This window comes from Pholcus phalangioides, unplaced genomic scaffold (assembly GCF_987345545.1).
Source record: "Pholcus phalangioides strain wild (caught in Gottingen) unplaced genomic scaffold, Ppha-v1.0 ptg000011l_1, whole genome shotgun sequence".
NCBI lineage: Eukaryota > Metazoa > Arthropoda > Arachnida > Araneae > Pholcidae > Pholcus > Pholcus phalangioides.
The window spans coordinates 30,117,229-30,135,154 of NW_028301604.1; the positions used below are offsets into that span (position 1 = coordinate 30,117,229).

The window sequence follows — 17,926 nt, forward strand, 5'->3', positions numbered from 1 at the left end:
TTCATTATTTAATTATTACTAACTTACTGTACAATTTTCTTACATGTATTACATTACACATAAAAAAAAAAATTTCAGTGAGACTGGTGGGAATCAGTCATACCTTACCAACGCTACATCAATCAATAGGTCATACCTTACCAACGCTACATCAATCAATAGGTCATACCTTACCAAGGCATCAATACATTGGTTGAGGCTTGTGTTACCATAGTTAAATCTATATTTTTATAAGTTCTGGTCCAACCTTCTGTTTCTACGTGTAAAACAAAAACTAAAAACTTTTAATGTGAATTTTCATTATAGTACCTTTCCAAAATAGATGGTTACTTGTTAAATCAAACTTTCTCGTAATTCACCACTTTCGCCCCTTTATAAAGTTATTTTTTTTATTCTGTCCTTAGAGGTGATGTTACACCTCGTGTGTGACTATCATGCTATCATTTTGTGAAGGAACAAAAAGTAAAAGTTGTCTTCACACACAGTAAGATTGTTAGATAATAAGATATTTGCATTAAAATAAGGAGTGGATACTTGAAGAATAAAACCATGAATTTCTATTAAATTTTCTCTCGCAGTTGAATAATTTTTCACAGTAATCAAAACATCACTGAATATTTTTATAAAATACGAAAATAGATATTTGCATACTTTTCTGCATTTTTTTTGCACATTTTTTGCCAGAAATGGAAATGAAAGTTGATTTGAATTGATATTGTACAACTTAACAAAAACATTCATTGTGTTCAATAAGTTATTTGGTGATATTGCCTAAAATGTGTTTCGTAAAATTCACTGGAAACAATCCTTTCTGCATACTTCCATCTTTATAACCCATCAGCCAACCATCTTCCTAAAAATTGAAATAAAAATCTCATGTAAAATACATTTACTATTTTTCTCCACTCCAATGCATATACATACGGAACATGCTGGAAAATTTCTAGATATAGGTGTTTGAGCTTGTGCTGGCATCTCGGCCCCAAGATCAAACATACATAAAAGGATAAACTTCACAACTATTAATGGTATATTAAAAATAAAAAGAATATACAGTAATACCTCAGCTTGCAAATTTTTCGGCTATCAAAGACAGTTTTTGGAATTTTTCGGCCTCTGCTAATGGTTATTTTTGTTGATATGGATCCATGTGCTAACATAAAACAGCCGCGTTGTGACCTGAATTTTAGCACCAATCATCATCATAATTACTCTGTCACTTGAGACAGATAGTTATTATGTAGTATGATATACTAGATTCATGTCCATCTCAGAATCTTTTTCCAGAAGTACCACCACTTCTGTTCAAGTTTTTGAACCATTTCATATAAAATTAAAGGTTCAGCATTGGAAAAAAAAGAGAAAGAAAAGAAGCATATGTTTCCAGGGCATATGCTTCTTTTCTTTCTCTTTTTTTTCCAATGCTGAATCTTTCATTTTACATTTTAAATTAAGAGCATATGTTTTTAGTGTGTAAATATCTGTTACAAGACGGAGTAAGGGTGCAAGGATCGCCTCAGTTCAGTCATGATCGATCACGTGATAGGAACTTGGATCCTCATGATGAGAGTCCAGCATGCAGCTTTCAATTACTCATATTATATCTAGAACTGGGCATTTCGTATGAGACAGTAACAAGTTTATGGTGAGAGTAAATGAGATGAGTGGGAATACAACATGCAGCAGAATAATTAATCTTGGGTGATCGCTATAAGAGACAGCTCCACTGGATCAAATGTTATCGATATTTAAATCAGATTGCCACCCACCTGAATGAGGAATAGACTGTCTGTATATAGACAATGCAATGCACACTTCACCGTATGAAATTGAGGAGCCGCAAACTCATAAGGGTGACTTCACTGAAAACAAGTCATTGCATTGAGCATTTTTCTAAGTAAGAGTAATGAACTTATAATGGGAATTTCTAGGAGCTATAGTGACAGACAAACACAGTGAACAGACTATCTGCAATTAAGAGTAAATAACAAAATGAATAGTGCTGAAAATATGGTGGAGCCTGCTTGAAACTATGATACAACATGCCAGATTGAAATCGAACAAATTCACTGTGATTTGATTATGGCATAATGCAGAGGCGTCTTAACACATATACACTGCTCAAAACAATTAGGGGAGCAAGCAAAAAAGTGAAGAAAACCGTGCGAGACAGCCACGTATTGGCATACAATGCATAGTACACGCGTATCAATGCGCAATACAGAAAAAAGACGTAAAAAAATTTGGAATTAAGCTTTAATTCTTTGAAAATATGGAAAAAACATGAAAAGATGATTTAGGGCAACAATTTGGTACATGTAAACGATAAAAAAAAGTACTGTTTAGACATGATGCATGAGTTTTAATAGGGCGTGTGGTCTCCTCGAACAGCTAAGACTGCTGCACACCTGTTTGCCATGGATGCGATGAGGTTATCGATCAGACTTTGGGGAATACTGTTCCACTCCTCAAGAAGTGCAATCTGCAAGTCTCGGACAGTAACAGGCAGCCTTGGTCGCGCAGCAATGCGTCGTCAGGATTCAGGTCAGGAGAGCACGCTGGCCATTCCATACGCTGTATTGTTTCAGCTTCAAGCATGTTCTCCACCAGACGAGCTCTATGCGGTCGGGCATTATCAACCTGGAAAACAAAGGAATCTCCAATGGCTCCAGCGTAAGGGATGACATGAGGTCGCAGTATCTCGTCTGCATACCTTCGGGCCGTCAAAGTGCCATTCCGAATGATATGCAGTTCCGTACGTCCGCCTATGCTGATTCCACCCCATACCATCCAACCAGTTCGTCTGTATTGTGACCTGACGAACGAATGCGGGGTTATTTCGAGTGCCCCTGTCCCTCCATACCAGAACACGTCGGGTGTCACACTCCAGACTGAATCGGAAATCGTCTGTAAACAGCACTTGGCTCCAGTCATGTTGCTCCCAATCTCGATGTTCAGCAGCCCATCTTCTTCGGGCCGCACGGTGGCGTGGGGTCAACGGAATGCAGGCCATTGGCCTACGTGCATAGAGCCCTCCCTCATGAAGCCGATTACATGCTGTTTGGCTGGACACCCTTCGTCCTGTTGCCAAGAGCTACCGTCTTTGCAGCTGCATAGCATTCTCTGTTCTGTTTCGACGGGCTGTTAACTGTACATACCGGTCATCAGTTGCTGTAGTGGCGCGTGACTGACCATGCCCTGGTCGACGTCTAACATTTCCTGTTTCTTGGAATCGATTCCACAGCCTTGCAACAACACTTCTGGCGACTCCAACAGCGTCCGCGACACTACGTTGTGTTTGCCCGGATTCCAGTCTGCCTATAACACGCCATGCCATGGGTTCCGGTAAATCACGTTGTTGAGACATCCTCAAGTCACCTTGTCTCAAAAAAAAATACTGCGCAATCGAATTTCACAGTTACGGCAGTAAAACAGACGTTTCTGCAACATTCCGATTTCTGCCCTTATCTCCTTTTTCTGGTTTTTGACGTCATGAACTTTGATTTGCATATGAAGTTTTCTTCTTCCGTTTCCTGCTAGGCTTTAAATTATGGATGATTCATTTTATGTTACTTATCGGTATACATCTTTGCGTAATTTTGTTAAAACCATGTGCTCCCCTAATTGTTTTGAGCAGTGTACTTGACTCGAGAAGAAATAACTATGGAATTTTTTTGCCCAATGGTCAAATAAAGTTGTTCTAAGAAAAAAAGCCTCTGATATTTCGCTCCCATACATTTTATCACATTGAAAACATTTGCTTTGATTGATTTGAAAAAGACGATTAGTATAAATGTAAGTTTTTGAAATTCTTTGGAAAATAAATAATTTTCCCATCACTTTGTAGATGGGAAATGTATGAAGAACGTACTTTATGAACCCAGGGTCTAGACTAGGGGTCTTCAACCCGTGGCCCGCCATCGCCATTTTGGTGGCCCGCCAAAACATTTGGATCGATTGACGCAACGTTCAAAAATAAGGTAAAATGCAGATTTCAACCAAAAAAAAGTGACCCAGCTTCATGTAGACTTATAACAAGGGCAGACTGATCAGTGTACAGTATTTAGCTTTTTAATAAAGCCTTTAATGCAAAAGAAACCACACCATACACTTCTTCACCATAAATAACTTTGAGTACATCCTATCCACCTTGAGTGGGAGAAAGCAGAAATGAACCGAATTTCCATGGTATCATATTTCTCGGGTGCATGGTTGGGAAAGGAGCAGATGAATGTTCTTGATTGGTTGGAAGAAGGATTTGTACAATATTGGTGCAATGAATGAATGAATACCAGAACTTTACCACTGGACTTATGCCGTTGCCGAGATCTCTTCTAGCCCAGCTTCGTGGCAGAGTCTGGAACACTTTATTTTGTGTCAAAAAAAACAAAAAAAAATAAAACATACAAACTTTTACAACATATTTTCCTCAAACAATTGGGTACTGTCGCGATTAACAAATTTTGTGGTGATTACAGACGAGATGGAATTAAGAGTTGGAGAAGTTTCGGGGTTTAGTTAAGATGAATGTACATATATTAGGATGGAGGTATGTTTTAAAAGCAATTGAGCCCCCCCCCCCTCCCCCATGCCATCTCATCTGTTATCTTACACTTGCCATACTATATACACAGGATACAAAAAGAAAAAGAAATGAGAATCTTATTGTGAAATAAGAAAAAAAATATATATATATATATATATATATATATATCCATCGGAGCGAGTCATCTAGCTTAACACCTTATTGGTGAGCAGATGGGTTTGATAACACAATATTGGTACAGTTAATTTACTTGTGTTTTTGGTCTTTGAAGTCTTTTAGTTTTTAAACGAGTGCATGATGGCGAACCGTGATAGCAAAAAAAAAAAAGTTGAAGAAAAAGTGAAATTTTTTCAGGAAAAGTGGTCATCCCTTTATTTTTTCGTCAAACACAAGGCTAAAGCAGTTTGTCTCGTTTGCAATGAGAGCGTAGCCATGATGAAAGAATACATTATTAAGAGACATTACGATACCAAGCATAGTGAAAAATACTGTGGATTGAAAGGACATTTCCGAAGTGAAAAATTTGATGAACTGAAATCGCAACTGAACTGTCAACAGTCACTATTCTTCAGAAGAAATGAACTGTCTGAAAATTGTGTTCGTGTTAGTTATATAACAGCAATAAAAATTGCGAGACGTGGGAATCCCTTCGTTGGTGGAGAATTCGTTAAAGAATGTCTTCAGTCTGCAGTTGATGTGCTTTTCCCATCACAGGCTCAAGCTGTTTCAAACATTGTTTGTCTGGTGTGACAGTAGCAAGACGCGTGGAGGATCTGTCAGCAGATGTATTCAAGACCTTCTAATCCAAATGTGGGGAATTTTTGTTTTACTCAGTAGCTATGGATTAATCGATGGATGCAACAGATACCACACAAGCAGCCATTTTCATTCGTGGTATTGACAAAAACTTCAAAATTGTTGAGGAGTTAGCTAATGTCGTTGCACTTAAGGATACCAAACGAAGTTTTGACTTATATTCAAGTTTGGCAAAAACATTGGCCAAATATGAGTTGGACTTAGGGAACATATCTGCCATAACTACAGATGGCACTCACTGTATGACCGATCAGAAGAGACAGGGGTAATCACATTGTCAGATGACGAAAAATTAATGCTTCAGCGCCTGTTTTCCTTGAAGTAGGAAATTGATGAATTCATGAAACCCAAAGGAAAACTTATTGGAGAGTTTCAAGATTAAAAAGTGGGTGAGAGATTGCGCATTTCTTGTTGATGTTACTGGTCATCTGAATGATCTAAACTACCATTTACTGGGAAAAGACCTACTTGTCCATAATCTTTATGACAACGCAAAAGCGTTCAAAACTAAATTAGTCCTTTGGGAACGTCAATTGCAAAACAAAAACTGCATACATTTTTCTAAATTATTGAAGTTGGTAAGTACTTCTGCAACTTGGAAACTGGACGATTATGTACAGTGCATTTCAAATCTGAGAATGGAATTTTGGAAGCAGATTTTCCAACTTCCGAGAGAACGAAATTACTATGAAAATGTTTTTCTCACCATTCTCAGTCGATATCGAAAGTGTTCTACCAGAGCTACTATTAGAATTTTCAGATTTGCAATGTGACTCTGCAGTTAAATGCAAGTTTTTTGAAATTCCTTCATTAATTGATTTTTATTCTAAGTATATGTGTCCTAAGAAAAGTATCCAGAAATATGCAAACATGCATTGTTCACGTCTTCTATATTTGGCAGTATATGTGAACAGTTGTTTAGTCGAATGAATTATACAAAATCAAAAACTAGAACATGTCCCTGACTGATCGCATTTGGAGGATACTTTCCGAATAGCGACAACCAAATTTACCGAAAATTGAAGTTTTAGTCAAGCAAAAACAACGTCAAGTTTCACATAAATTTAAAAATTAAAAGATACTAACCCCGGCCCTGCGAACATAGTTCGCCATACGGGGTTCCCCAAAGGGAGCATTTATTTTCTCCACAAAAAAAATCAACTTTACATCTTACTCCAGGGAGCAACGATTAATTTAGAAATTACATCCACTCGCATTCGTAATGTAAGTAACAAAAGACTTTTTTTGATTTGGTGCATAATTAATTCAGCATATACATGTATAAACAAAAATCATCCATTTTCATTCTGTTTCATACAATATAAAAATACCTAAAATAATTGTTCTTACTCCAATTCAGCTTAATTTTTTAAAAACGAAAATGCTACGTAATGGAATCACAAAATATGTAGCGTGCGTCGCATTTTAATTTGTCGTATCTGAGCGTACGTAGGATCAACCTTTGGCAGGGGTGCAACAAACTGAGATTGATTGGAGGCACAAGAAATCTCTGAGAAAAATTTAGATTTAACAACTTTCGAAAGTATTTCAAGTAACAGAAATGTATTAATGTAAAAGCCATTTTTGACACTATAATTTGAAATGTTTTTAAATCATTCAAAAAATTGATATTTGTTAAAATTAATTGAATGTTTAATTTTTTAAAATATTTTGAAATATATTTAGTTTGTGACATATCTGGGGGAGCCCCCCTACGCCATTAATGAGTGGCCCGCAGAACGTGACAAATTTTTTTTGTGGCCCTCGAGCGCAAAACATTGAAGACCCCTAATCTAGACATTCTAGGAGCTTAGCTTTTTTATCTGCATGTTTGAGACATAGAAACACAAATAGGACAACATTGACTTGAAGCTTGCCAGTAGTGGTGAATATTTAGCTTTGCCATGCCCCCCCCCCCCCAGGACAACATAATCATGATACAATATTTAAAAAAAAGTCTCAAAATCTTATTTTTTCATTTTTATCATCTTATTTTTTAATTCAAAGTTCATTAAATACAGCACCTTATAGGCACTGAACCTAGAGGGCTCAGGCCACCAAGTCCCTTAACTCTTTAACTACCAGAGGGGTGAAAATCTATGGACCATAGAATTTCAGAGAACTTCTTCGAGACAAATTTCTTACCCCCATATTTATTTCTCCTATTCTTCTACTACACATTGTAGAACCTTTCTCGACAATGACCGGATTACTGGTAGAAAGCAAAGTATTTCAACACCCTCTTCTCTGACCAAACAAAGCAACAGAGTATGGAAAGAAGATTCATATGTCTTAACACAGTAAATTCCCTGTGATGCCAAGTTTTGGCTACTTATGCTATTTGCCATCACCAACTTCGCCATCAACAACATTTTGTGACAGCAGAAATTGGATTAAACTTAATAATCGATAAAGTTTTATGAATCTGAGTGTACAAAATACTTTAGAAAGAAGATCTCTACAAAATATTCTTCGACCTACTCTTTTTTTAAACAGAATATGTATCAAGACAAGATGGCGAAAATGAGAGAAATTGTAAAGCTTAAAAATAATCCCTAAACTAATCACTTTCAGAATAGTGTGGACATTATCTATTCAAGAAGATTGCAGATAACTAGTAGCATGTCTGTTAGTAGAAGACAGAGTTTAGACTATAAAACATCCCACAAATATTTTATCCTTATTTATCGCACAATGGAACTCAATACCAGACGCATTGGTGGTAAAAAAAAAGTGCCCTGGGAAATACACGAGAATGAAGGAAGATTTTCTCTAATTCAACACCTTTGCATTTCTCAACAAAGTACTAATAAAGATGTTTAAATTACATGCCACTTGGGGTCGGCTAACTTTTCAGTCCAAGGAGCCCCAAACTGTCCTTCACAATAACTCAAAACTTATTCAGGAGCCAAAAAGTTCTTTTTCTTTTTTTTACAAATAAACTACACTGTATTATTCTTTTTTTAGATTTACTAAAGAGCCACGTGTACATACCCACAGAGCCGTAGTTCTCCACCCCAATCTATGAATCAATAAAAAATAATCCTCTTTTTTGAAAAGAATTTCAAATGCTGTGTTTTCAGATAAGTAAGAACCTCCCAAATTCCAATCGCAGTAGGAAATCATTCAAATCACGTTGAAGCCAAATCTTTCTATTTTCAAGAAGTCTTTCTTTTGCAAAGTCCTGCTCAGGGGCGAATATTCTCCTCGATCCAGCCCCACTGGTTTTGATACAAACAGAATGAGAGCTAAAAATGAAAAAAAGATATCCAAACACGCCACAAAGCAACAGGGTAACAAACAGCACACCTATGTGAGAGCCACAACCCAAATTCTGCTATTGTTATAAGCATATATGTATTTGGATAGTATAGGTCAGGCTAATTTTTCTTGGAACTCACCTGTATAAAAGCCCTTACTTATCTTCTCATACATCTATCGCCCACTTTGTGATAGTGAATTCTTCAAGCATCTCAACCTCTCTGTTAAGTGGATCAGAGGCTGAAAATGTTGGAGACAAGGAGTGGTGTTTATCAAAATCTATTGTAGTTTTCTTATCACTAATTTTAAGCCAGCAGGGCAGTGTTTCTCAAAGTGGACGTTGTGGCTGCTAGGGGTGTTGCCAACCTTTTGTGAGGGGCGTCACGATGAGCTGGAAATACAGATGTGTATGTGTGTGCATATTTATGCTTTGAAGTGGTTCTTTTATGGATGTACAATATCTATACTAAACTATTTTGAGAGCCACAGATGAACTATGAACAGGGCAAGGGAGGCACGAGCATGACCCCCACAAGGGTAGAGCTGACAGGGCACCAGCCTTGGCGTCCGGGATGATTCTTAATTTTTTTTTTCACGCATAAATTCATCATAAGAAGGCCTGTGAATTTCTTGGTGTGCCTATGTTTTGCTAGAAAAACACAAACAGCTAGAAAAAATATGGAAAGATCGAACTTCGGTAATCTTAGTTTTAGAAATCATTTGAAATTGTACGTAAGTTAATTAACAATAACGACAGTGATGCGCAAATACAATAATATTTAGTTGTCTTTTTTGACATTGATTCCTTCAAAATCTAATGGGTCTGATGTACAGTACATCTGAATTTAGACATTCATTAAGTGTTTCATAAAAGAATGTCTGAAAATAAAATTTTTTTAATTTTTTAATTACAAAAAAAATTAAGATTTTCTGATGTATTAAAATTAATGTTCTTTTTTTCTATTGTACTAAGAAATTCTTCGATTACTAATCAAACCTATAGCTAGATAACAGATCTTTTTACTAGTTTCAAACAAAACGAAATAAACTTTCAACAAAAATCAGAATGTTGGCGAAATTTCAAAAAATAGTAACCACACGATTTTCTAAAAGCTTATCTGAGGTATTGTCATTGTCAATAGTCATTCTTTCAAAGTATAAATGTAGTTGTACAATAATCCTCTTTCTTCGACAAGAACCCAGCGCAGAAGCCGTCAACAACCTGTCACTGCGTCCCGCCCACGGAATAAAAAAGTGTGAAATGCCTATCCCCCCTACTTCAGTCGGCTCGGCCAGATTGGCCGGATATACACTATCTACCAATAAGTATTTGGACACCTATGCAAATGACGATATCTGCGGTCCTGAGATACGTCACGCCCTCTGCCGGTATATATAGTGTAGGAAACAACATCGGCATTAGTCGCATGCAAGATGCCGCACAGTTCGGAGCTCTCTGATTTCGAGAAAGGTATAATTATTGGGTATCACAAAAATGACCGATCCTTAAGGGACATATCTAGCGAGCTGAAGTACCCAAAATCGACAGTGGCCTATGTGATTAAGAAGTGGAAGGTGAGCTGTGATTGTCGGAATTTGCCCGGAGTCGGCAGACCAACAAAACTGAGAGATAGAGACTGCTGTCCAGAGAAATTCAGAAGAACCGCACCCAACCGAGGAGTTTCAACAGGCATTCGGGAGTATTGTTTCAATGATTACCATCTGTAAGGAAGCACATCTGATTGGTTTTCATGGTCGTGCTGCTGCCCATAAGCCTTTGATCACAAAGTCCAACCACGTTGCTCGGTTAATGTGGTGCAAAGCACATTGAAATTGGACCGTAGATCAGTGGAAACTGGTTCTTTGGAGCAACGAATCAAGGTTCACCCTCTACCGTTTGGATAGCAGGGTCTGGGTCTGGCGTCTGCCTGGAGAACGTCTCCTGCCAGAATGCATTGTGCCAACAGTCAAGTTCGGCGGAGGTGGAATTATGGTCTGGGGGTGTTTCTTCTGGTATGGACTAAGACCCTTGGTCCCCATTCATGGTAAGCTCAACGCCGATGCCTACTGCACTATTTTGGATGACAATGTGCTTCCTACGTTGTGGCAGTTTTACAGGGTGGACCCCTGTTACTTCCAGGACGACAATGCCAGCTGTCATACTGCGAGGTTAACCAAGGCTTGGTATGGTGCCAATGGGGTTCATCGAATGGACTGGCCTGCCCAGACCTGAACCCTATCGAGAACCTCTGGGATGAGTTGGATCGCCGAATTAAGGGGTGCCATACCCGTCCAAAATCGGTGAAGGAACTGACGTGTCTTTTCCAAGCCGAGTGGAAGAAAATACCACTAGCCGTCACACAAGGACTTGTGGAAAGTATGCCCCGGAGGGTTCACGCTGTAATTGCCTCTCGTGGAGGCTCTACCAACTATTGATTTTGAATAAAGTTAGTTTTTCTTTTCTATCACAGGTGTCCAAATACTTATTGGTAGATAGTGTAGTAGGGAAAGAGTTAATAATTCATGAATATGCAATGAAACCCCAACCTGCATATACCCTTGGGGGCTGTGTATACAGACGTCTTGCAACCCTAGACCTCTCCATCCCCATTTTCTTCATATCAGAGCTTCTACAGGACCTGCGATAAAATATCCTTTCCGAAACAAGTTCCACGCTTAGAGAAGGTAGAGGCTTCTGTACCTCCTCTAAGGTTCTGCAAGCTAAGCAAATGACGCTGGGTCCAGACCCACCATGCTGAGAGAGAGAACCACTCAAAAACTTATTTTTAGCACACAGCACTAGGCGATTTTGAGAGAAAAAATGTTTTTGCACATTTGGACAAAGAGTAGATCAGCGGGTTTAGACCTGGCTTTACAGATTACCTTCAGTGCACAGACAAGACAGATTGGTTCAGATTTGTTCTTCTCTCAAACTTTTTCACATGGCTATACGAATTCATCGTTATAGTAAAGATCCATGCAATTTTAAAAAAATACGTAAAATACCACAAGAAACAATGTTTTTTAAGACTGATTTCCGTAGTATAGAATGCATCTCCCGCAGCTTCATAGTTTATTGCGGCCATCCGTAAAAACCACGGACGATTCGTAGCAGTTGGCAACTCTGCAAATGGATCATCTACAAACTCTAATGGGTTGTGTCCATAGGTGCAAATTTATTATAAATTATAATATATTTATAAATTATACAGCTGACTGGAATTACTTTAATGACGCAAACATATACAAATATACACAACATGACACAAACATATACAAATATACACAACATGACACAAACATATACAAATATACACAACATGACAGATACATGGAAAACAGGTACTATCATAACGATGTGGCGCGAACTGACTAAACGCCCATAGCAGTGATAAAATAAAATAGCATAGAAGTGCCATCTACATATCAGACATAAACTTCACCACATATACATGACATCTCCTTCCTTTCTTAGCATTACAAATGTCACATAACCGAAGTCGGCCTGAAGGTTTTCTTTTTCTGGTGGATATACAAAGAACGCAATGGGTGAGTAGTGTCAGCTTAACACATGATGGTACACCCCATCAGTCTCATCCATCTTGTTCCCAGCCATGTATGGCCGTTCCTCCACTCCAGGTTGGCTGTCAATACTAGTGTGAGAACTTGAAAAACAAAACTGATCATTATTATTATGAGTAGCAATAGACTTTTCTTTCATTCAAACTGATCAAAACTCAGGTCTATCGCCATCTATGGGCAATTTATTACCTAGTGAGTTCTGCCAGAAGTGTAACTGTGTGTGTATCTAACAGTCTGAGTGCGTATGTAGTGTTGTGTTTGATTTTTCAGTGCTGCCATCTATATTTCAGAAGTGAAGTGAGTAATGTGTTATGATTGAATTACATTTGTACTGTTTGTAGGTCTGTTAAGAGAATTTTTTAAAGGGGAGATCGGCTCACATTAGCGCCGTCACTATGACCACTTAACCAGCAGCGGTAGCAATAGACAGGTCTCCCAAAAAGGCAACAAGAGGCAGCACATCTGGAATATTCTCTAGTTCGTCCTCTTGTGACAGCTTCTCCACATTTCCAGATTTGGTCAACATGGTGTCTCCAGATTTCAAGTCCCACTTGCATGCTGTATGACTGGAACTGTACTGAACAGAGATGGTACCCTAACTTCCATTTTTCAACACCACAATAGTTCCTAACACAGCAAATTTTTCTCCCGCTTAAAGGGTAAGTCCAATCTGGTGCGAATCTCTATTTTCCAAAACAACATACTTTGCTTTTCACCAGTTAATGAGTGTGGTGTAATTCTGTACATCTGTAAGAATTGTTACAATCTGCTATGAAGATCCAATTCTGTACGTAAGGTCGATTTTATTGAATGGCTTGATCATTCTTTCAGCTTGACCTGGGCCGGATTTAGAAATGTTGAGACTCAGTGCAAAAAAATATTTGCGCCCCCTACAAAAAAATTTTATGTAGTCTCTCCCTGATTTATAAACTTTTTGAGTTAAGAACATAAATCTTGAAGGGGAAAATATTGTTCAGAAAGAATTAATTTTACTACATTCATTTGTTTATTATTTCAGGAACGCATTGACAGTTGGGGTCATAATCAATAGAGCCCGGAAGTTTAGGTACTAAAAATGATCAAAATAGGCAGGCAAAAGGGCACTAAAAGTACCTAAAATAGGCATTTATAATTTGTGGAAGCAAGGAAATATAACTACAAACTAAGGTATTAAGGGTCAAAAAACTAGCTGAAAAATTGGTTTGCACTTAATCCGCATACTGCTTCAATTAAAGTTTATAATAACTGCATTATTATCCAGGTTAAACTGGTTTCAAGCCCAAAATAAAGTATTTGAGGTCGGTCGGGTCAATTCCAGGACTATCGTTACCAAACCTGGAGACCGTAAAGGAAATTATCTGTGGGACTCCTTCGAGATGGGAATAATTCTTATTCATTCAATGTATTATTTGAAAAACCACTACAGTTGAAACATAGCTACCTTGTTTTATTGATGTAAAAAAAATTGACTTGTTTTTATATTACCACATATGTGGGACTCCTTCAAGCATGGGGCCCTGCGTGGCTGCATCTGCACACCCCTAAAGTGACTCTAGTTAATTTAATCGAATATCAAAAAAATAAATGTATGTAAAATAAATAGCCATGGTTGTTTGCAGTGCATTTTATGGTGTAAAAAAAAAATCAAACAACGTGGAGGCCCCCAGAGCTTTATCTTCTCCTACCTCACCCTGTGCGAGTCGTGATGTCAACTGATGACCTCTTGGGACAGTCAACAGCATGGCCCCCCACATGGGGGCTGACAGGGCCCCAGCTCTGGGACCCGGAAGTCAAGTGGGGCATGCATAAAATATGCATAAGTGAGAGAAGCATATAATGAATAGCATTATATTATATCTTTGACCAGGAGTGTGAAGAAAACCCTCTTATAACCGAGAGAAAAGTGAGAGGGTGTATTGGTAAGAGATCACTGTACCTAGCTCAAATTGTTTGAAGGATTGTTCTATAAATATTGAAATTACTCCGAAAGGAAAAATATTGATTTTTCTAGTTAAGTAAATTTTTCTAAATTTTTTTTTATAAAATTTCATTATTTCCAACAATATTGCAGAATAGTATGAGTATACTTGCTTGATGAGCTTCAAAGAAACTGATAAGATGTGGTAGATATCTTATCTGAGAGAAACTAAGGATAAATTTGACACTGTGTATATTCATAATAAAACTAAGTGAAATCTTGATATAACGATATTCTGTGGATGAAGAAAAATATATCATAGTAGAGCTGTTATCATTAAATTGAAAGACTTTGACATTGAATACTGACCACCAGGGCCACAACTAGATGCTTGATCATCTGAGGCAAACACACATTTTATCACCCCAATTTAATGTTCAACGAGAGGTTAAAAGGTGAGATTTGCACCCACTTATAGCCCTATGACCATGGACCACCAGAAACTTCCATACTATAAAATGATTTACTGCACAGCCCTTTTGTGTACTACACAGAAAGTAGCTTCGTGGCAACTTAATAAACACTTTCGAAAGGTAGATAGCGCAAAATACCAATACTTATCAAACACGATCGAAAGAACAAAAACTGTAGAAGAATTAAAAAATATATAGCAGGGGAATTTCGAGCAAAATATTAAAAAATATATCTTTGTATACTGGTTTCAAATTTTATAAAACAATATCGTTATAGAGGGCATTTATTGTAATGAAGGATATCGCTGTATCGATAGTTGAACATTATACTTGACAATTCAAAAAAAGATTTACAAAATATCATTGTAAATGTATTTATCATCGAGTATCGTTGTAGCGAGGTTTTACTGTATATACGAACTCTGTAGCGTACGTAGGATTTTATCATCAGGGGACCATAGGCGTAATAGACTTCGAAGTCTGGGGGGGGGTGGAGGCCTGATGATACTGTCAATTCATATATACATACATTAGATCAGTCGACTCTACCTTTGATGCTAGGGGAGCAATGACCTCCCCCATATCTCCGCCCATGGGGGGAGAACATTCACTCAGCATTTTTTCCTTTTCGAACGAGGTTTCGTTTTTTTTACTGCAAAAATAAACCATAACTCAGCTCCAGGGGGGGGGGGGGCTGATGGGGATGAACATTTTTTGGAGGGTGAGGGGGCCTGGGGGCCCAGCACTAACATGTGGGGGCCATGGTCGTCAATCAGATGTATATACACAACGCAGTCCAATGCCTCAGCGAGACATATAATGTGAAACGTGTGGAGAAACAAATTTCCAATTTTCTTCTGCTTTTCTGATATGGGCTGCGTTCATCTGAAACAAAGTCATTCATGTCTATTACCATCTGGTCAAAGCAATGTTAATGCATGGCAACACCAAAAAAATTCTCTATTTTTCAGATCAATTATTTGCATTAAAATGGGGAATGCTTTCTGATTAAAATTAAAACTGAGAGTTGGAAAATTTTTTAAATAATCATTTCTTTTGTTCTCAATGCTCTAAATATCCAAGTTTGCATATTCTGGCCTCTGAAATGCACCAATAAATTTGAAGCTGTGTAAAAAAATAGGTATTTATGGCAGAAAAAGTTTTTTTATGACAGATTTATTATGACTTTGTTTTCACTCTCAGAAATTTTTACACACAGTAATAATTTTGAAGGGAAAGCCATGTGAATAAATAAGAGCATGCAGGTTAATATAATACTTTTCAATGTTGAAATGCTCTATTTAACTCTTTGCTATTCAATGCTTAATTCATCTCCACACACCTCCTTTCTTGCACTTCCAAAAAGTGTCACCTATCTATACAAATACAAATGCAACGCCACAACAGGCAAAATGCACAACGAGGTGGCTGATAAAAAGATGCCCATAAAAATATGGATGTCATATGTTTCAAAAATACAGCAACCCAATTAAAAATGCAATTAACACAAATTATAAACAATATATACACATGATAAAATATTATGCAATGCCCATAAAGAATACTTATGGTTGTCTTATTCTAAGAATGGATAGCTTCTCGATTTACCCCAACATGTTTATCGTATTTCTTTTTAAACGTGTCAATTGTGTTACAATTTACTACCTCCGGGGGTAAGCTATTCCATTTATTAACAGCCCTATTAGAGAAAAATTCCCTACGACACCATAACCTTGCATTGTCCCTCACCAATCGATACTGGTGTCCCCTTGTAAAAGCAGTCGATTGGCGGTGTACTAAAAGTTCATGGTCCATCCTATCCATCCCATTGAAAATTTTGAACACTTCGATCATATCTCCTCGACACCTGCGTTCATCCAATGTAAACATATTCAAAAAATGAAGTCTCTCTTCATAACTCAAGCCCTGTGTGCCAATAAGGACACGCGTAGCTCTTCTCTGCACCCCTTCAACCAAGTCTATGTCCCTCTGTAGGTATGGTCTCCAAAACTTTACAGCATACTCCAGTCCAGGACGAACTAAGCCTCGAAAAAACGGAAGAATGACTTTAGGAGAACGCGAAGAGACCTTTTTGAAAATGAGACCAAGCATTCTATTCGCTTTTTTGACAACCGCTGAACAATGTTCAGAAAACTTAAGTCGCTCGTCAATGAGAATTCCCAAATCGGTGACTCTAGTTGCATCCGGGATAGTGACACCATTCAACTCGTAAGAGAACCGTGGGTTGTTCGAACCAAAATGAGCGACCATGCACTTATCTACGCTAAACGTCATGCTCCATTCATTTGCCCATGCTGCAATCTTGTTTAAGTTGGTCTGGAGCAACTCCCTATCGCTTTCATTCCCGATTACCCCCATTAGCTTCACATCATCTGCGAATTTGCTAGTAATTCCATCGATACCCTGATCGAGTTTGTCGATAAAAAGTGAAAAAAGTATGGGGCCAAGGACACTTCCCTGAGGAACTCCACTTGTGACGTCTGTCCAACCAGAGAATTCCCTGTTCACCATAACTCGTTGCGACCTATCTCTTAACCACGATTCTATCCAATTCAGCAAGTTGCCCCCAATTCCAATCTCGTGTAAACGCTTCAAGAGTTTGCCATGTTGGACCCGATCGAATGCCTTCTGGAAATCAAGGTAAACAACGTCGACATTTTTGCTCTTACCCAAAGCCTTAGTCACGTAATCATAGAAACAAAGGAGGTTAGTTACACATGACTTCCCGTTCCTGAACCCATGCTGATTATCCGACAATACATTATTCTCGTCTATCCACTTCACAAACTGCCTTTTGATGATAATTTCCAAAATTTTCAAGAGGAAGCTCGTCAAACTCACTGGACGATAATTAGACACCACTTCTCTACTACCCTTCTTAAATATCGGAACAACGTTAAAAGAGAGACGTTGGAGAAGATGGTTTCTGAAAAAAAATTAGGTTCTTTCTCTTTTTTGTTAGAGATCTTTATACTCTTTATCAACATTTTTCAGAATGACTTTTCTTTCATTAATCTATTCTCCCAGCATTAATTTGGATTACTTGTTCATCTTCCGACAAATGCCTCTTTCAGCTAACACCATAATAGAAGAATCTCTTGTGTGGTGCTGTTTGTCTCCGGAATGTTCTGACTGCTCATTTTTGTATACTTATATACAAGGGCGTCGGAAGTGTTTCGAAACTGTGGGTGCTCGTCTTTAGTTTTGTATCGGAAATTTTAATTTCTGGATCAATTCTGGGGGTGCTTGAGCACCCTCAGCACCCCCGGCTCCGACGCCACTGCTTATATATATGTTCTCTATACCAGG

The 17,926-nt window shown here is 38.0% G+C and overlaps 1 protein-coding gene across 4 annotated transcripts in view; it reads right to left on the reverse strand.

The window, feature by feature from the left end:
- Positions 1-607: 607 nt before the first annotated feature.
- Positions 608-17,926, reverse strand: part of LOC149080327 (bridging integrator 2-like) — a 428,403-nt gene continuing 411,084 nt past the window's right edge. For all 4 annotated transcript variants that reach the window (XM_089239465.1, XM_089239462.1, XM_089239463.1 and 1 more), the window contains one exon: positions 608-853. In XM_089239465.1, the coding sequence (XP_089095591.1) occupies positions 755-853 (99 nt within the window). In that variant the 3' untranslated portion in view covers positions 608-754. The remainder of the gene's footprint in view (positions 854-17,926) is intronic.